At 40.1% G+C, this 21,934-nt stretch overlaps 1 protein-coding gene across 3 annotated transcripts in view; it reads left to right on the top strand.

Annotated features, from left to right (window-relative positions):
* hook3 (hook microtubule-tethering protein 3) overlaps positions 1-21,934 on the top strand; it is a 97,735-nt gene that overhangs the window by 31,960 nt on the left and 43,841 nt on the right. For 2 of the 3 annotated variants that reach the window (XM_059965280.1, XM_059965281.1), the window contains exons 5-8: positions 6,475-6,607; positions 9,438-9,505; positions 14,036-14,098; positions 20,612-20,695. In XM_059965280.1, the coding sequence (XP_059821263.1) occupies positions 6,475-6,607; positions 9,438-9,505; positions 14,036-14,098; positions 20,612-20,695 (348 nt within the window). Of the gene's footprint in view, positions 1-3,288; positions 3,388-6,474; positions 6,608-9,437; positions 9,506-14,035; positions 14,099-20,611; positions 20,696-21,934 lie in introns of all 3 variants that reach the window. The other variant, XM_059965282.1, reaches the window with a different exon arrangement.

Genomic DNA, 21,934 nt, shown 5'->3' with positions numbered 1-21,934 from the left:
GTAATGTCATGAACATAGGTGGGAAGAGATTGAACAAGGGGGGGATAAGACAGTGTCAAGGTATGCAGAAATTAGTTCGGTGGGGCGGGAGCAAGCTGAGACAATAGGTTTACCTGGATAGGCAGGTTTGTGCATCTTGGGTAGGGGGTAGAAACGGGAAGTGCGGGGTGTGGGAACTATGAGGTTGGGTGGTAGTGGATGGGAGCTACCCAGAGCTGATAAGGTTGGTGATGGTAAAGGAGACAATGGCCTGGTGCTCCTTAGTGGGGTCATAATCAAGGGATCAATAAGAGAGTTGTCGCTGTGCCTCGGCCAGGTAGAGGTCAGTACGCCAGACAACAACAACTCCCCCCTTATCAGCAGGTTTCATAGTGAGGTTGGGATTGGTGCGAAGGGAGCGGAGAGCAGAGCGTTCAGAAGGAGTGAGGTTGCAATTGGAACAGGGTGCAGTGAAGTCGAGACGGTTGATGTCCCGTCGGTAATTAGCAATAAAGCGATCCAGAGCAGGCAGAAGCTTGTTCATATTCCAAGTCTATACGGGTATCCATCCCCCTCATTTCCTTTGCTACATTGACAACTGCATTGGTGCTACCTCCTGCACGCATGCTGAGCTTGTTGACTTCATTAACTTTGCCTCCAACTTTCACCCTGCCCTCAAATTTACCTGGTCCATTTCCGACACCTCCCTCCCCTTTCTTGATCTTTCTGTCTCCATCTCTGGAGACGGCTTATCTACTGATATCTACTATAAGCTTACAGACTCTCACAGCTACCTGGACTATTCCTCTTCCCACCCTGTCTCTTGCAAAAATGCTATTCCCTTCTCACAATTCCTCCGTCTCCACCGCATCTGCTCTCAGGATGAGGCTTTTCATTCCAGGACAAAGGAGATGTCTCCCTTTTTTAAACAAAGGGGCTATCCTCCTTCCACCATCAACTCTGCTCTCAAACGCATCTCTCCCATTTCCCGCACATCTGCCCTCACCCCATCCGCACGCCACCCCACTCAGGATGGGGTTCCCCTTGTCCTCACCTACCACCCCACCAGCCTCCAAGTCCAACGTATAATTCTCCGTAACTTCCGCCACCTCCAAAGGGATCCCACTACCAAGCACATCTTTCCCTCCTCCCCCCCCTTTCTGCTTTCTGCAGGGATCGCTCCCTACTTCCTTGTCCACTCATCTCCCCATCCCTTCCCACTGATCTCCCTCCTGGCACTTACCCTTGTAAGCGGAACAAGTGATACACCTGCCCTTACACTTCCTCCCTCACCACCATTCAGGGCCCCAGACAGTCCTTCCAGGTGAGGCGACACTTCACCTGTGAGTCGGCTGGTGTGGTATACTGCGTCCAGTGCTCCCGGTGTGGCCTTTTTTATATTGGCGAGACCCGACACAGACTGGGAGACCGTTTCGCTGAACACCTATGCTCGGTCCGCCAGAGAAAGCAGGATCTCCCAGTGGCCACACATTTTAATTCCATGTCCCATTCCCATTCTGATATGTCTATCCATGGCCTCCTCTACTGTCAAAATGAATCCAAACTCTGAGGAACAACACATTATATACCGGCTGGGTAGCCTCCAACCTGATGGCTTGAACATTGACTTCTCTAACTTCTGTTAATGCCCCTCCTCCCCTTCTTACCCCATCCCTGACATATTTAGTTGTTTGCCTGTTCTCCATCTCCCTCTGGTGCTTCCCCCCACTCCTTTCTTTCTCCCGAGGCCTCCCATCCCATGATCCTTTCCCTTCTCCAGCTCGGTATCACTTTCACCAATCACCTTTCCAGCTCTTAGCTTCATCCCACCCCCTCCGGTCTTCTCCTATCATTTCGCATTTCCCCCTCCCCCCACTACTTTCAAATCTCTTACTATCTTTCCTTTCAGTTCGTCCTGACGAAGGGTCTCGGCCCGAAACATCAACAGTGCTTCTCTTTATAGATGCTGCCTGGCCTGCTGTGTTCCACCAGCATTTTGTGTGTGTTTGAATTTCCAGCATCTGCAGATTTCCTCCTGTTTACTGTGTATTTATTGCAATCTCCATATGATTATGACTTATGTTTACGTATGTATTTGAAAATCCAGATCTGTAGTTTTAAACAATTTGGTGCTGATGTCACTGCCCAGGCAGATACATATATTTCTATTGCAGAAAATAGTTGCTTTTTTTTAATCCACTGAAGTTTATGAGATGAAGTCCTGTTATTCATCGTAATCTGCCCTTCTCACTCCATCTCCATGTTGGGAGGGACAATAAGTACACACAAAATGCTGGAACAAACTCAGCAGGCCAGGCAGCATCTATGGAAAAGAGTGTTGTCGACGTTTTGGGCCAAAACCCTTCTGCTGTTTTGTTGATGGGGGCCCATAACTCAGAAATAGAGACCAAAATTAATTTTACAGAATTAACTTTTAGTTAAACTTTTTACATATTACTTTGCCAATTGAATTCATGTTTTCCCTCAAGAACCAACTTTGATTTTAAAATAAGATAGCAAAGTTTAGTGTTTACTTTAAATTTTAAATAACAAGAACTCTTTGGTAAGTATGATAAATTTGATCTGATTGAACAAAATTACTTCTGAGATCCCTTCTAAACCTCTTGCATATGTTTAAGTTGTCTTTTACCATGTAGTGAAGTTTTCTACCATGATAGAGAGAACGAGGACAAACAGTATCTGTTTGATCAGTGAGGAAGAATGATGGAAACATGAGGTATATGATTGTTTCTCTGAGGTAGTAGCAGCTGTATTGGAGTAGCCACTTTGAGAGAGGCTGTTTCTGAGGCTAAAGTGCTCTTAATTAAGTTCAAAGTGCAGAGGCTTTGACAAAGGAGACTCCTCTGCACAGTGAGACTGTGCAGACAAGGCAAGGTCGTTCCTTTCCATTTACGTCAGTACTGTAGTTGGAGGGATCAGGTGGCCTGTTAGAAAGGGACCATCCTTGAACTTGTACTGGGAAGTGAGCCTGATCGATGATCAAAGTTTTGGGTGAGCACATATGGAAAGTGATTATAGCACTTTACTCTTAAGATAATTATGGATAAAGATAAGACTATACCTATAGGGAGGGGGCAGGGGTTCCAATTTGGGGGGAAACTTGATTATAATAATAGTAGGCTGGAACTGGGGAGAGTAGATTAGGAGCAGGTGCTTCTGGGTGAATCTACAGCTGATAGCGACATTAGTGGGAAGAGGGGAATTGTTAATGTCTCGGGTAGCAATCCTGTATTATCTATAGGGATCACAACCCAAAATGTTGACTGTTCTTTCCTCCCCATCCTACAGATGTTGCCCAGCTTGCTGACTTCTAGCAGATTGTAGCGAGAGACTTTGCAAGTTTAGTGGAAAAGGAAAAGAAATAATTTGTTGGATGAAGTCCTTAAGGTACATAAAGGATGTTGGAAAGAATTAAAATAAATTAAGAAGGGGTAAATGGGCAATGAAACATCTTTTCCAAATAGGATAATCCTGTGATATTGTATAGGCGTGTTAGCAAGGCAATAGGTAGGTTTGCAAAGAAGGAAATGTATACTTGGGGCAATAAGAAGTGGGTGAGGTATTAAACTTTATTAAGTAACAAAGAACCACGAAAAAAACAATAAGGAAAAGGAAAATGGATTATTAAAGTAAACCAGCATAAAATATAAAAACAGGTAATAAGCTTCTATGATTATATAAAGTGGAAAAGGGTGGCTAAAGTGAATGTAGGTACCTTGGAAGGTGTGAATGGAGAATTAAGATTAGGTAATGCAGAAATGGCTGAAGCTCAGACGACTATTTTATGTTGGTGTAGTACATATCTAGCATCCCAAAGAGAAGTGTTATGGATGTGGTGGGAGCCAAGTACCAAATACAATTTCTGTCACAAAGTAATACTGAGGAGCAAATTAGTGAACTTAAAAGTAGATAAGTCCCCAGTCCTGAAGGGATGCATCCCAGGAATGATGTGAAGGAATTGGCAGAAATTATAGTAGATGCGTTTGTGATAATTTATCAAAATTCTCTGGATACTTGGCAGGTCCCAGCAAATTGAAATACAGCAAATATCACACCAATCTTTAAAATATGGATGTAGGCAAAAGATGGGTAATGATAAGCCAGAAAGCTTAACAGCTGTTGTCAGGAAAATGCTTGAAGTTATCATTAAGGAAGAAATAATGAGACATATGGATAGAAAAGGTCCATCAGACCAACACAGCATGAATTCATGAGGGGCAGGTCCTGTTTCACAAACTTACTGGAGTTCTTTGAGGATATAATGGGTACTGTAGATAGAGAAGAACAGGTGGATATAGTATACTTGAATTTCCAGAAGGTATTCAATAAGGTGCTGCATAAAAGACATCCATAAGAAAATGATGCATGGAGTTGGGGGTAAAGGATTGGTTAGTCAATAGAAGATAAAGATTTGGGATAAGTGGGTGTTTCTCTGATTGACAGTCTTTGGTGAGCCAAGAGGTCTGAACTGGGCCGAGTGTAGCATATCTAAGTTTTCTTGTGACACTAGATTGAGTGGAAATGCAGAGAGTCTGCAGATTTATGTACAGTATATAGGCTAAATGAGTAGAAAAAAGTATGGCAGATGGAGTACAGTGCTGATCAATGTGAGCTAATATACTTTGGACGGACAAGTAGAAGATCAGATTATTATTTAAAATGTGAAGGATTGCAGCATGCTGTTGATAGAGGGATGCATGGCAAAAGGTTGGTTTGCAGGCACAACATGTTATCAAGAAGACGAATGGAATGTTGACCTTCATTGTTAAATGGATTGAATTTAAGAACTGGGTGGTAATGCTGTAACTGTCCAGGGTACTGGTGAAGTGGCACCTGTGTGCAGTACTGGTCTCCTTATTTGAAGCAGGATATACTGGCTTTGGAGGTGGCTCACTAGGTTGATTCCAGTTACCTGGGACTATATTTGATGGAATTCAGAAGAATGGGAGGGGAACTTATAGAAACATCAAATTATGAAAGGGGTAGTGTTACGAATGTGCCACAGGGGCCGAAGGGTGCGGGGTAGCCCCCACCTTTTTGAGAATCGCAAGATCACTATTGAGTCAGTTCAGGAAATGAGAGAAAGACATGCAGAATCCACAAAGAGTTGGAATGTGTCCTGGCCTCCGAAATGCAGAGCCATTGATACCGGCTATTGTCTCTTGGAGACGGACTTGTGTATTGAATCCTGTACGATGCATCGAAGCCCCCAGGCTATGAACCGAGGGGGAGGTTGGTGGAGGGATGGCATCATCCCAACCTGATTGACATCTGAGACCCTGTGAGTCAGGATAAAAGAGGGCCTGTGGGAACAGCCCCTCAGACGCACCAGAAGAAACGCTAGCGATCCCGTAATAGCAAAAGCCAGTGGGAAGGCCACGTGCGTCCTTTTCCATTTGTCTCAGAATCGGTGTGCCTTTACCATGGAAGAACGGTTTTTAGCTAACAGCGGGGAAATCCAACCAAAAAGCTGCAGCTTGAATGAATTAAAGTGACTTTTATATTTCCATCAGACAATACATTATTCCCTAGATAACGATAGAGCTATTCCTTATCGATTATTATTATACCCGCGCTTTTAGATTTAGTATTGATGATGTATATTATTTGTATGTTTGCATTGATATTATTTTTGTGTATCAATAAATACTGTTAAAAATAGTACCATCAGACTTCAACAGACCTCTCTATCTTTGCTGGTAAGTGACCCAGTTACGGGGTACGTAACAGTAGAAATGACAGAGGCGGGAATAGATTGAAGGAAGAGATGAGACGAAACTGTTTTTCCCAGAGGGTAGTGAGTCTGGAATTCTCTGTCCAAGGAACCATTAGAGGCAACCTGATTAAATACAATTAAGATACAGTTAGATTAGTTTTTGCATAGCAGTGGATTTAAGGATTATGAGGAAAAGGCAGGTAGGTGGAACTGAATTCACAGTCAGATAAACCATGATTTTATTGAATGGTGAATCAGGCTTTATGGACCAGATAGCCTTCATATGATCTTATGTGATACTTGTACATGTGTCCTGCTCACAAACCCAAACCTGAAGACAGTCCAATTCTTGGGAATTTTAAAGAATTATTTTCTTTAAAGATTGTGAGTTAGAATTGAAATACTTACAAATAAAATTCAGATGTTGCATATTTGGGTGTTATATTTGGATTTTCACTGGATAAATTGAGGAAATACCTTCAGTCTGAAATTGATCCTGAGCATCTTAATCAATGCACTGTAAACATTTCAACAGAGTTACAAATGTCCAGAATGATTTAAAGGGAAAAATAAGTAAAAATATTTGTTTTACAGTATATTTCTCTCCTGGAAACGTGTTTAAGGCAAACACTATAGAATAGTTTTACATTGATTGCATTCTGTAGTGTGTTTTAATTTTAATGTTATCCCAAGTGCCAGTAGGAATTTATGCTAGTAGACATAAATGATGTTGAATTTTATCTTAATTTTTTATATAGGTGCTGGGGCAACAGATTACTGATTTCCCTCTGCCAGATGTTAATTTGATTGGAGAACACTCAGATGCAGCAGAACTTGGACGAATGTTACAACTCATTCTTGGCTGTGCTGTAAACTGTGAGCAGAAACAAGGTAACAATGGACAAGATTACAATTTAATATCTATAGGGAGAAGGGCTGTCGACGTTTCGGGCTGAGACCCTTCGTCAGGATCTTGGCCCGAAATGTCGACAGCGCTTCTCCCTATAGATGCTGCCTGGCCTGCTGTGTTCTACCAGCATTTTGTGTGTGTTGTTGTTTGAATTTCCAGCATCTGCAGGTTTCCTCGTGTTTACAATTTAATATCATGCTTGAGTGACCTTTCTAAATACAGTTTGGTCATTGTGTTTAGCTACAGTGATTGCACAGCAATAAACTTTGATTGTGAAATATTTTGGGATGTCCTGAGGATATGATGATGTCCTATTAGTGTAAGTGCTTTCTTTAGATTGCGGTAGACTATATATGATATTTTTTATTTAGATGAAAATGTTTAAAATGAACAATGTAAAAGAATAAGCTGTATGTAGGAAATGTATAAAGAAGGTACTAAGACAACAAGTTTTTGGGACATAGTGAAGGCCTTTGTAAATATATGAATAAAATTAAGGATGAGTTGGGCCACTTAAGACATGAAAAGGAATTTCTTTTGTAAGTTGAGAAATGGCAGTCTTGCGAGGTAAGTATTTTGGCTCAGTTTTCAAAGAAGAACATGGAATTGATAATTGAAGGCTGCATAAGGAAGGTGGGGGCAGCAAACAGGCTAAGAATGAATAGGGAATAAGAACGTAATGAGAAAAGGTCTGAATATGGGAATGAGAGAGCTGATTAAAAATCTAGATAACATTTTTTACAACACACACAAAATGCTGGTGGAACACAGCAGGCCAGGCAGCAGCTATAAGGAGAAGCACTGTCAATGTTTCGGGACGAGACCCTTCGTCAGGACTGACTGAAAGGAAAGATACTAAGAGATTTGAAAGTAGTGAGGGGAGGGGGAAATGCGAGATGATAGGAGAACACCGGAGGGGGTGGGATGAAGCTAAGAGCTGGAAAGGTGATTGGCGAAAGTGATACAGAGCTGGAGAAGGGAAAGGATCATGGGACGGGAGGCCTCGGGAGAAAGTAAGGGGGAGGGGGGAGCACCAGAGGGAGATGGAGAACAGGCAGAGTGATGGGCAGAGAGACAGAAAAAAACAAACAACTAAATATGTCTTATGTCTTATATTTATGTATCAATTATATCAACTTGCAAGTCACACATGGCCACATTACTACCATTTGGAACTTTGATTAACTGGCAATTGGTTAGCTCTAGGTCCATGCTGCTCCCAGCAGTTAAGAATGTACTACCATAATGCATCTCGCATAGCATGCCTACTTTTGGTTGCAGCATATGGTGCAGCTAAATCTGTATTTCAAACGGCAAGCCTTATCTCATTAAGATTTTCTGTTGATTGATCATTGATTATCAGGATTATCATTGCTTATTTGCTGTTGTCATTAAAGCAAAACAAATTAAGTCTTAAAAATATAGTTTATCAGCAGCTCATAAACTGAAGAGGATTAAAGGAAAGAGTTTGTGGAAACGAGTTTGAAATGAGCGAGTATAGCTATCAGCGAAAACAGTTAAAACATAGAGGAAGAAGGCAGGGGAATGAGATGCATGAATTGCTTGAAGAAAGCAGGTACAATGGGCTGAAAACCTCTTCATGTGAAATTACATAATTCATACATAATTTCTCCATCAGCTAATTTTAAGCAACAGTTCCTTTTCTTTGACTTGCATCCTCAGTGCTGCTGGAGTTGGTCAAATATGAAATTTTATGCAGCAGTAATTTTCATTGTAATGCAGGTTATTAGCCATTTATCTGCATTATTATGAAAATTACTGCTGATGGAGGGCTTTTGACCAGAATATTAGGATGTTGAGTGAAATGTGCAGCTAATTAAAGGCAAGTGAAATAGTTCTCATGCTCTCATTTTTGATATGACATAGAAGGAAGCCATTCAGTGACCAAGAGGATGTTGGCTGGAAGTGTTCTCTCATTATCCCACTCATTTCAATGTTATCTATTCTGTTTTGATGCTCATCATCTCTCCCCATCTGCTTACACTAGAGGCAATTTCCAAAAGCCAATTAATCCATCAGCACATCTATAGGATGTGTGAGGAAACCAGAGCACTCGAAGGAAACTTGTAATCACAGGGAAAATGTGCAAAATCCACCGAATAATAACAGATTTCAGGGTTACTGTTCTGCTCTAATACTTGTTCTAACGGACCACTGGGACATTCTCAGTACAACTTAAGTGCATCAGCTTACTTTGTAGGTTTTAACTTGGAGTCTGAAACTAGCAAGTTCTTGGGGTCCTTGATATCCTGATAACCAAAGGAACATGCTACAGCAGTTGACGGTCCTCTGTTCTGATGAAGTACCTTTGATCTGAAATGTTACTGTTTCTTTTCCCAACAGATGCTGCCAAACCTGCTCAGTATTTCCAGCATTTTTGTTTAGATTTTCATGCTGCATGAAAAACATTGTTTTCCTTTTATTGCACCATTATGTGTCGCATCTGTCACCATTTTCAAGGTGCATATCATGCCTAGCACAGAAAAAGTTGAAAATATCATCTTGGATTTTGTCTTTGCTAAGTCATCTCATGAAAAGTTGTTTAAGTTTAAAAGTTACCATTTCAAAAATACAGGAAATTCATTTTTTAAAAATGTAATGAACTGTCTTCAAATGGGGCATTTTTCTTCATATTTTTTACACCAAAAAATTGATTGTTCAAGAGCATGATTGTAGATATTCACTGATTCATTAGACTCAATACATGAGGAAAAATTTGGTTACTTATAACATATAATTGTTAATCATGATTACATTCAGTTAAACAGCACAAATTCAATGTTTTTTCAGAACAAATACAAACAATCATGATGATGGAAGAATCTGTTCAGCATGTTGTCATGGCAGCCATTCAGGAGGTATGTTGTACTTGCATGTCACTTACTTCCAAATTATCAAATACCTTCTACTGCTATGCTACACACCTTTTATTGTGTTGAAGGCAATTGAATTTAAATGCTTTCAGAGGCAATTTTTGGCTATAGGCTCAATGTTGTCCTTACAAAGCTGAAAATGTACTTTCAACTGAAGATTTGAAAAAACTTCCTTGATTGCTGCACTAATTGTATTGGGAACCAATTCCTGACTTAAAACTGTCAATATTATCAAAAGAAAACTCCCCAGGCTCTTCTGGCCTTGCAAACTTCAGTTTCATTTCTTGTCTCCTCTTTCTGTCCTTGAACATATTAGTACCTCATAGATCCATACTTAGCTGTATTGTAACTTCCTATTTAAATCTCTGCTTGTGTGATCAAAATACTTCATCCAAAATCCCAAGGAAAAATATAGTCTAGTACAAAATTTCTCACTTTCTTCTCTACATTTAACCCAGTCAAACCACAGTATTCCCTCCATGAAGTTTCTCTTACATTAATCAATGGTCTGTAGCTTGTTTCTCCTGTTAACTGTTCCATCATGGCAATATAATTTCTAGCTTTGTGTTTGTTTTCTTTCCTTCTCCATGCCATTTTCTTCTTTGTAATTGGCAACACACCCATTTGCACAGAACCACTTTCCATTCAAATACAAAAGCCAAAAGGATGACCCAGATTTTGCTGTCTCTAAATCATCTTCAGCAGAGTTTAGCTTCTGTTTATATATTTCTGTTACAGAGATTGCACTACTTTACTTTTTGTTGTATTTCTTGCCTCTTTTATCTTCCACTGCATCTATCTTAGGTGCCGTTATCACATTGGTCAATTACTTTAATGCAAATACAAAATACTGTAGGCTTGGAAATTTGAAACAAAACCAGGCAATGGTTTGGGAAAGAGAAACAAAAATTGACATGTCAATAACTTTTCATCAGAACTTGGGTAAGCATTTCTGTTTCCATTTTAATTATTTCATTGCACTACTGACCATTTTCTACCTTTCACCCTGTATGTATCATCTCAGTTAAAACTATTTATCTCATACTGGCTCCTCAGTTTCAGATTTCATGAGTTTACATTTGCTTGAATTCAGACCCCATTAACTTAATCTTCTGTGATACAGCACCTCTAGCCCCATCTAGAACATTTTGGACCTCTTGATTCTGACCTATTGTACGTTTGTGCACTTCTTTCACTTTGCTCTGCCATTTGGCAGCTGTGCTTTTAGTTGCATAAGCCCATGCCCTTCTTCTCCATCAGACTTCCTGCCTTTTTCTCCTTTTTGAGATCTTACAACTTTTCTAAGTCAGTGAAACACCTAATGAGGTTTTGTACTCTAAAGGCACTAAATATTAATTACATTTTACACAAAAAAAATTGACTAATATTTATAAAAGGAAAGATACATTCTGAAAATACCTCATTTTATGGAGATCCCAGCTCTCATCCATGCCGGGTTTTCACCATTTCCTCTGAACTTCCCCTCTCTGAGGCAGAACATTCTGTTCCCAGTAAGGGCCTCACTTTTGTACCCCTGTGCCCACACTTCACTGAGTTCCACGCCCACTGTGATGCTGAGCTCTTCTGCCGCCTCTGTCTCTGAGCCTATTTCTTTTACAAAGACTTCGCACTGATGACCCCTTCTCCCACCTTCAACTGTCCTCCTCTTCCTGGACACTCTGCTCTGGTCTTCTGCCTGCTCTGGATCTTTTTATTGCCAACGATGGGACATCAACTGCCTTGACTTTAACACTCCTCTTGTCAATTCCTACCTCACCTCTTCCGAATGCTCTTCTCTCCACTCCCTCTGCACTAATCTGAACCTCACCATTAAACCCGCAGATAAGGTGGGGGGGGGGGTGTTCTATAGTAATCTGGTGTACTGACCTTCACTTTGCTGAGTCCCAGTGACAACTCTAACACCTTCTCTTACTTACCCCTTGAACAGGACCCCACTAAGGAGTACTGGACCATACTCTCCCACACCATCACTGACCTTATTAGTGGATTTCCAACCCAATGCCACCAACCTCATAGTTCCCACACACCACACCTCCTGTTTCTGCCTCCTAACCAAGATCAACAAACTTGCTTGTCCAGGTCGACCCATTGTTTCAGCTTGTTCCTGCCCCACTGAAATCATATTTGCATACCTTGACTCTGTTTTATCCCCTCTAGTTAGGTCCCTTCCTACCTACATCCTTGACACTTCACACACTCTGGATCTTTTCAATGATTTCAAGTTCTCTGGCCCCCATCATCTGATTTTCAGTATGGATGTCCTGTCCCTATGCACCTCTATCATCCATCAGGAGGATCATAAAGCTCTCTACTTCATTCTTGATAACAGACCCAACCTGTTCCCCTCTACCACCACTGTCCTCTGTATGGTGGAACTTGTTCTCATTCATAATAATTTTTCCTTTGGCTCATACCTCTTCCTTCAAACAAAAGTTGTAGCCACATGTACACACGGGTCCCAGCTTTGTCTGTCTTTTTGTCGGCTACGTGTGAACAGTCTATATTTCAAGCCTACACCGGTGTCTGTCCCCCACTTTTCCTATGCTACATTGGTGCTGCTTCCTGCACCCATGCAGAGCTTGTAGAATTTATCAACTTTGTCTCCAGCTTCCACCCTCAAATTTAGCTGGTCCATTTTTGCCATCTCCCTCCCCTTTCTTGATCTCTCTGTCTCTGTCCCTAGGGACAGCTTATCTACTGATGTCTATTATAAACCCACAATCTCTCACAGCTACCTGGACTATATCTCATCCCACCCTGTTACTTGTAAAAACGCCATTCCCTTCTCTCAATTTTGTCTCTGCTACATCTGGCCTCAGGATGTCTTTTCATTCCAGAACAAAGGCAATGTCCTCCTTTTTCAAAGAAAGGGGCTTCCCTTCCTCCATCAGTGCTGCCCTCAACCACATCTCTTCCATTTCACGCACATCTGCTGTCACCCCATCCTTCTGCTAAGGATAGGATAGGGTTCCTCTTGTCCTCACCTCCCACCCCACCAGCCTCCACATCCAGCACATAATTCTCCAGACTACTTCCATCTATCTTTTTCTCTCCCCCCAGCTTTCTGCCTGGATTGCTCCTTGTGCGACTTCCTTGTCCATTCATCCCTCCCCACTGACCTCCCTCCTGGTACTTATCTTTGTAAGCAGAACAAGTGCTACACCTGCCCCTACACCACCTCCCTCACTACCATTCAGAGCCCCAAACCTATGTTCTGTTTGCAAGAAGAAGTGGTATCTCCCAGTGGCCACTCTTTTTAATTTCACTTTCTATTCCCATAACAATATGTCAATCCATCGCCTCCTCTACTGTTGTTATGAGGCCACATTCAGGTTGGAGGAATAACACCTTATTTTTGGTCTGGGTAGCTTCCAACCTGATTGCATGAACTTTGATTTCTCAAACTTCGGGTAATTGCCAACCCTAATCTCCCCCCCCCCCCCCACCCACCACCCTTCACCATTCTTCATCACCTTTCCTCTCTCTCACCTTATCTCCTTGACTTCCCATTGCCGCCTCCTTTCTTTCTTCCATGGCTTTCTGTCCTTTTAGATTTCCTCCTTCTCCAGCCCTTCATCTCTTTTACCAATGAACTTCTCAGCTTTTAACTTCACCCTGCTTCCCGCCCACCGGTTTCACCTGTCATATTGCGTTTCTCCCTCCCCACTCATCTTTTAAATCTACTCCTTATCTTTTTTCCTCCAATCCTGTTGAAGGGTTTCAGCCCAAAACATCGATGGTACTCTTTTCCATAAATGCTGCCTGGCCTGTTGAGTTCATCCTGCATTTTGTGTGTGTTGTTTGGATTTCCAGCATCTGCAGATTTTTTTCTTGTTTGTCATTTTATAGAGATTATTTCTTGATGAACAGTTTAAAAAAAATCAATATTATACTCTAAAATACATTTGTTTTAAATCTCTGATTAAGTAGTTTCCAGAGTGCATTAATACATTTTGAAAATGGAAGTTGAAACTTCACTTCTGTGAATTTCAATTTGACATCTCATTGGGAATTGTGAGAAAGTTGAACCATTGACTTCTGGATTATGTGTTACAACATGTACATTTCCACATGCTTGGGACTGTAATTAAAAAAACAGAAGTTCTTCTAATGTTCTGCAAAATACTTCATTCTCACTTTCACTATAACACAGCTTAATTTATAATTTGCTTTATTGGTGTTTGTAGAGTTTTTCATGCTAACAAACTTATTTAAGCATCAGCCAACTTTCAAATAAGTATATTGATAAACTTAACTGTGATTAAGTTTACAAAATTTGGGGTCTTGTTCATAATTGCATCCATTATTTAGTCAGAGGAGAGGACTTAGAAATCTGTTTATTTAAATTCTTTTCTCCATGTCCTTACAAAGGCTCTGTGAAATTAAATTAACCTTTGTTTTAAGTGGGAACAGTTTAAGCCACTTTCTTAACTTGTGCTTGTTTGATTAATTTATTGAATTTTTAACAGTTTAATTTTCATTTTATATTTACAGCTCATGAGTAAAGAAACACCAGCATCAATTGGTAATGATGCTTATCTGGATCTTGATCGCCAGGTAGGAGCACAGAAATAGGCTTAGTTCAGTCAGCCTCTTGAGTCTGATTAACCTTCCAGTTAGATCCTGATTGATTTGTACCTCAACATATTTTTATCAACTTTTGTTCCATATTGCTTTATACTTATTTCAGTATCAAAACCTGCATTTCTCCTTGCATACACCGTGTTTTAAGAAGAATGTTCTAGGCTGCTTCTGCTGTAGATTATGTAAATGAGTTATTCCCAATTTCAAAGTTCAGATTGAGATTTGATAGGACAGAAGAATTGTAATAGCATGTAGGATTTTCAAATCATCCAAAAATTGTGAATTTTGAGAAAATAACTTGTGTTCCTTTCTTCTTGATTATTACATCATGAACTTGTTTTTAATGAGTTCTTTGTAACTCTTGCTCCAAGGTTCCACAGCATGAAAAATATATCTAATTTGTCGCTCAAAACAGACTCTAATCTTTAGAGGACGCCAAGCTAATTGTGATTGTACATGACTTGGAATGTATGTTAAATACAGAAGGAACTGGATAGGTTTCATACCAATTTGTTGAGGACACATTCTGTCATCCTCAATGAAATAAGCTGTGCTAACATAAGCTACTTGTGGCAATTATTGGAAAAGAGTAAGTAAAATCTTCGGTTGTATCATCAGAAAGGGAAAGCAGAAATCTCTGAAATGATTAATTTCAAATACCCAACCATTATCAATACTTTGACATGGACAGACTCAAGCTGCACATTAAACTGAGGTTTAATAAGTTCCTGTAAAATACTTAACAATAAGTTTGGACATCAGCAAAGCTTGCCATAAATATCTGTGTATTCAAACTCTATTCGCTAATTGATCCTGTCCGTTTTTGATGTGTTCTTTTGACCATCGTTTGTCTTCCCTGATATATCTGAAAATGATTTGATTTAATTCTTAAGTCCCCTTTTGTTACTGATCTGTACTTCTTAAAAAGGGAGTTGTGTGACAAGTTGTTACTTTTCTCTGTAGTCCTTGGTTTCTGTTCAGTTTCAGCTTTTCCAATGCTACTTTTGTAATCTTTCATGTGACTCTGCCAATGTAATGACCATACAGTTTTATCTGGGTTTCTGTTTACAGTCTTTCTAAATAACAGGCAACTGATTGTGTTAACTTTCTATGTAGAAAAAGACATTTTAACAAAACAATATTTATGCACTGTCTCAGTTCAGCAGCTGCTCCAAAGACAATTACAAAACCAAACATTCCTGCATATATCTGGCTTGTATGTTAGAAATTCTGTGATCCTTAAATCACTCTACCAAGCTTTCCATCATATCTAGTGATTATAATTTTACAACAATACACAAATAAAAGACAAACAGTATTCTATTCAGTACCAATGCCTCTATCTATGTTCTTATTATTAATCTGTTAGCAGATGTATAACTTCTAGACCATAATATGGGAAAAATTAACAAAGTCCATTTTCACATAATAAGATCAGTGAGGCAGTGCATATCATATATTTTAGGGATAGGCATAGGAAATTGACAACCATTAATTTCTTGTCCATTTCTCAAACTGATGTCTTTAGAGGATGTGAATATTAGCCTGACCAATGCCATAAACTATATAGCTGCTAAAACTTAAGAGGTCATTCTCTATGTACTTCACTGTCAGTTCCAATACCCTGCAACTTTGTTTCTGGAATATCTCTAAATCAATTTGATTGTATTAGGTTATAATAGAACTTTCTCATGCTGTGACTTGGTTGGATGTTCAGGCAAAATATCATAACCAAGCTGATGAATACATTATCTTAGCACTTAGCACTTATTACTTACTTAATGTTCAAAAAAATCACTTAATGAATACAGGTATTCATAATTTCTTTGATTCTAATTCTGACCAGAAGGCGTGAAGCTGAAGTTGATCAGTTGCTCTTTCATGCCATATCGATATCTTACTAGGTTAATGTTCACATAATATTTCCAATGTTCCTTGTTAGCTGCCTGAATTGGTTTTATGGATTGCATTGTAGTGGCATTAGGGGTTTCCAGATTCACAGCATAGGGTAACATGTCATGATATTGCATATGTGTTTCTTCCTTTATTACCTAAACATGGAAATTGATCTTTGAATGGGAAATGGGATACAATGCTACACCTAGGTTAGACATGTTATTCTGTCTATAGTCTGCAATAATCAGATAAGCAAAACTTGCACTTAGATATGTTAATTTGGTATTGTGCCAATGCAGTCAAGTATCCTACTTCCCACAGGAAGTAATGCATGCTCTTTCTGGCTTGCTCAATCAACCAGGACTTCCAGGGTTATAATCTCTTAATTACTCCCTGTGCCATGTGCTAGTGAGGTGGGTAACAGATACTTAGTGCAATTCACTATGTGGCTAAGGAGCTGGTGCACGAGGGAGGGCTTCAGGTTTATGGATCATTCAGTTATCTTCTAGGGCTGGTGGGACCTGCACAAACAAGATGGCTTTGCATCTGAACTGGAGGAGAAGCAATATCCTTGCTAGTGCTACTTGGAGGTGTTTGAACTAGAATGGCAGGGGGGTGGCAACCATAGCAAAGCAACTGAGTTGAGGACAAGAAAGATGATATAAGATTGAAAGCAAGTACAGCAAGGTGAAGACTGATAAACATAGGAATGATGGGGGGGGGGGGGGGGTGAGGTTACACTATTGATAACAGAGAATGACATGGTAGTACTCAGAGAGGGCATTTGGAGAGTTCATCCATAGAGGCAATTTGGGTGGAGCTCCAAGATAAGAAAGGTGCAATTACATTAATGGGATTATACTATAGACCCATTACCCCCTCTCTCCTCCCCCCCCCCCCCCCCGAATAGCGACCAAGAGATGGAGGAAAAGTATTATAGACACAAGAGTTGTTGTCATTAGTGGAGGGTCTTTAACTTACCTAGTATTGATTGAAAAATTTCTTAATACAAGAGGCTTAGACGTTGTGGGATTTCTTCAGTGCATCAAAGTAGGGTCTTTGAAGCAATATTTGGAGAATTCAACTAGAGAGGAGAGTATACTGAACTTAATTTTGGGAAATGAGCCAAACCAGTTCATAGAACTAATTGTAGGTGACCACCACACATTATGCAAACATGAGGAAATAAGCAGATGCTGGGAATTCAAGTAACACACACAAAATGCTGATGGAATGCAGCAGGCCAGGCAGCATTTATAGGAAGAAGCACTGTCGACGTTTTGGGTCAAGACCCTTCGTCAGGACTAACTGAAAGAAGAGATAGTAAGAGATTGAGAGGGGGAGGGGGAGATCCGAAATGATAGGAGAAGACAGGAGGGGGACGGTTGAGCTCAAAAGTTGATTAGCAAAAGGGATACACAGCTGGAGAAGGGAAAGGATCATGGGACAGGAGGCCTAGGGAGAAAGAAAGGGGGAAGGGAGCACCAGAGGGAGATGGTTGTGAGGGGGCAGAGAGAGAGAGAAAAGAAAAAGGGGGGCAGATAATAAACAAATATGGGATAGGATAAGATGGTTATGAGTAAATATTAAATTAGATTTTGCAAGAAGGTACTAAAGTGAGAGATGACAAATTATGGAGGGAAAAATGAGGAGCAAAGGCCCTCGATTGCTGTCAGACAAGTTCATGTCTGACACCTGGAGCGGTTGTTTTTCCCAAGAACTCATGCCCTCAAGTGTTGGGAACGTGCTTCTACATTTTCTCTGCACACTTTCAACCTAATTGATGTCTTTCCTATACATAGGTGACCAAAATGGTGCACAATACTCCATATTAGGCCTTACTAATGTCTTATAGAACTTCAACATAACATCACAACTCCTGTACTCAGTACTTTGATTTATGAAAGCCAGAAAGCTTTCTTTAACACACTATCAACTTGTTACATCACTTTCAAGAAACTTGTGGGTCTGTATTCCCAGATCCCTTTGTTTTACTGCACTCCTCAGTGCCTTACTGCTCATTGTGCAAGTCCTACCCTAATTTATCCTCCTAAAGTGCAACACCTCACACTTGTCTGCATCAAATTCCATCTGCCATTTTTTAGCTCATTTTTCCAGCTGGTTCAAATCATGCTGCCATTTTTGATAGCCTTCCTCACATCGACACATGTCCACTACACATCTAATCTTGGTTTACCTGCAAATTAGCTGATCCATTTTATTACATTAGCCTCCAGATCAATGATATAGATGACAAACAACAGTGGACCTAGCACTGATCCTTGCAGCACACCACTAGTCACAGGTCCCCAGAATATTGAAAGAAGCAAGGAGGAGATTGCTGGGGCTTTGACAAAGATCTTTGTGTCTTTGACTGTCAGCGGGTATGGTCCCGCTGATAGCAAATGTGTCTTTGTTCTGAAAGGGAAATTGGGATAATCATGGTGGTAATAGGCAAATGGGCTTTGCATCAAGTATAGAGAAAGCAATTGGAAAGGCTGTTGGGGGATAGGATTTCTTGGGAACAGTCAACATGGCTTTGTGCAGAGCAGGTCATGCCTTAACAAATTGTTTGAGATTTTGGAGGTGATGACAAAGGTGCTTGAAGAAGGTAAGGTGGTGGACAATAATGAGACATTTTATAAGGGCTTTTTTGGTAAATTGATTCAAAAGATAAAAATGCATGAAGTCCAGGATGAATTGCAAGTTTTGATTCGGAACTGGTTTGCTCTTAGAAGACTTTGTAGGGGTGGAAGTGTGTTATTCTGGCTGGAGGTCCATAACTAGTGGTGTTCCACAAGGGTTGGGCCTAGTAACTCTGTAGCATACACTTAGTGGCCACTTTATTAGGTATACATGTACACCTGCTTGTTAATGCAAATATCTAACCAACCAATCATGTGGCAACAACTCAATGCATAACAGCAAGCAGAAACAGTCAAGAGGTTCACTTGTTCAGAGCAAGCATCAGAATGGGGAAAGAAATATGATCTAAATGACTTTGACCAGGAAATGATTGGTGCTAGATGGTATGTTTTGACTATCTCAGAAACTACTGATCTCCTGGGATTTTTACGCACAACATTCTCTAGAGTTTACAGAGAATTATGTGGAATCACTCCCTCGAGCAACTGTTCTGTGGGCAAAAATGCATTGTTAATGAAAGAGGTCAGAGCAGATTGGCCAGACTTGGTTCAAGCTGAAAGGAAGGTAATGATAACTCAATAATTCAACAATGGTGTGCAGAAAAGCATCTCTGAATGCTCAACATGTTAAGCCTCTAAGTGGAAGAGCTACAGCAACAGAAGACCATACTGGGTTGCATACCTGTACCTAATAAAGTGGCCACCGAGTGTATATTAATGACTTGGATGAATATATATATGGGTAAGTTTGCAAGTGACACCAAGAATTGTGGAGTTGTGGACAGTGTAAAGGACTATTAAAGAATCTTGTGGTAAATAGATTATTTATAGGTATGGCCAGAGAAGAGGTGGATGGACTTTAATCCATGCAAGTGTAAGGGTGTTGCTCTTTGGGATGTCAGATGGAAGGAGAAAGCATACAATAGACCTTTTAATAACACTGAGGTACATAGGGATTTTGGGGTTTAGGTTGATAGCTCACTGAAAGTGGCAATGCAAGTAGATAAGGTAGTAAAGAAGATGTATGAAATGCTTACCTTCATTGGGAAGTAGGGGTGCTGAGTATAAAAGTAAGGGCGTTATGCTACAGCTATCTAAAACTTCAGTTAGACTGCACTTGGAATATTGTGTACAGTTCTGGTTGCACCATGAGAGGAAGGATGTAGAGAGAGAGAGAGAGAGAGCACTGAAGTTATTTACTGAATGATGAGGGTATGAGCTATAAGGAACGGTTGGACAAACTTGGGTTGTTGTCTCTGGAGCATTGGAGGTTGAGGGGAGATCTGACTGATGTTTTTAAAAAGTAGAAGACACATAGATAGGTGAGGCATTCTGAATCTTTTTTCCAGGCTAGAAATGTTAAACAACAGAGGATATGTTTTTAAGGCTAGAAGGAAGAAGTTTAAAGGTTACTTGAGGGACAAGTTTTCTGTGCATGGAATGGACTACTGGCAAGTGGTAGAAGCAGGCAGTTCGTTGGAGATAAAGATTCTTTTAGATAGGTTCAGATATAAAGGCAATAGAGGGATATGGACAATACACAGGAGGCAGACATGTAGCATACATTGGCATCAAGATCTGCACACTGTTGTCAATGCTGCTCTGAAGAGGTGTATTGTTGGAGATGATACCTTTTGGGTATCTTCCTAGTTAAACATGTATAATTCATTTCAACAACTAGTGCTCTTTGGGGGAGCAGTTTTGAGCAATATTTATCTCACAAATAATTGCTAAAATAAATTATCTGGCCATTACTGTAAACTCATCTCCAACATTTCATAAGTCTGAGACTGAAAACTAGAGGTTCGTTCATGGAAAAGTTATTTGATGCTCTCATAATATTTTGTAGGATTATAGATTTCATCATTTGATACCCATGCACATGTAGCTATCACTCTTTGTATCCTTGTAGTTAAATAAGACTTCTGTCATTTCTGCTTTCTAGTTGAAGAAAACCACCGAAGAACTCAATGAAGCATTGGCAGCTAAGGAGGAGATTTCACAAAGATGCCATGAGCTGGATATGCAAGTATGTCTAAAATATTTATTTAATTTACTTAATATTGATGCTATTTTAAATGGCCTTACCTTATGAGACTTTAACATCATATTTCAGGAAGCCCTTTGTACTCAAAGAATGCAGCAGTTCAGGCAGGTGCTTCACTCTAGTTTTCAAGAGCAGCAATGGGTCATAAAAGTGGCCCAGATCACATCACCAGCTTCCTTGGAATAAACTCTAAATAAGCATTTACCATATAGTGACTCAGAACAACATTAACAATTTCATTAATTGTTACCATCTAGATTTAACCCCTACCACCTAGATTTAACCACTATAGTAGTCAGTGTTAGGACCCTTGTAATTTATTTAAATGCACTTTTATTATACAAATGCACAAGGCTTGATCAGTAAATTTATGGATGACACAAAATTGGAAGCTGATATTGATAATGAAAAAGTTTATTGGAGATTATAAGAGGATTTTGATCAGTTAGGGAAGTGAACTGAGGAGTGGCAAATTGACTTCAATATGGATTTATGTGTGTTGATGCATTTTTGGAAAGTCAAACCAACATAAGGTTTGTGCTATGAATGGTAGGGCAGTATGGAGTACAATGGAGCAGAGTGACCTAGGAGTCCAAGGTGCATTTATTGGTGAGAACACACTTGAAATACTGTGTGCAGTTTTGGTCATCTTGTTATAGAAAAGATGAGGCTAAACTGGAAAGACTGCAGAAAAGATACATAAGGATATTACTGGGACTGGAGGACCTGAGTTATAGGGAGAGCTAATTCTTTATTCCTTGGAACATAAGAGAGTGATGGATGACCTTATCGAAATGTTTAAAATTATGAGCAGCATAGATAAGGTGGATGGTAACAGTCTTTTCCCCAAGGTAAGGGTGTAGATTTGGGGTGAGAGGGCTAAGTTTTAAAAGGATCCTGTTCGGTACCTTTTCCATGCAGAGGGTTATGAGTGTATGAAATAAGCTGCCTGGGGATTTGGGTGAGGTGGATACAATGATACCATTTAAGAAGAACCTGAATAGGATGAAGGAGCAGGGTTTACAGTAGTGGTCACCAACCTTTTTAAGCCCAAGATCCCCTACCTCGGCCTTAGTAAAAGGCAAGATCGACCCCAGATCGATTAATTACACGCATCCACACCAGGCAGAAAGGACCAGAGGTAAAACCCCACCACTCGGAAGTAGAAATAATGTATAAACACCAATGGTACCCACCCTTTTTTGCACCACGGACCGGTTT

Source organism: Hypanus sabinus, chromosome 3 (genome assembly GCF_030144855.1).
Source record: "Hypanus sabinus isolate sHypSab1 chromosome 3, sHypSab1.hap1, whole genome shotgun sequence".
NCBI lineage: Eukaryota > Metazoa > Chordata > Chondrichthyes > Myliobatiformes > Dasyatidae > Hypanus > Hypanus sabinus.
Note: the sequence above shows the minus strand (reverse complement) of the source record. Positions and strands in the feature narration are given on the sequence as shown.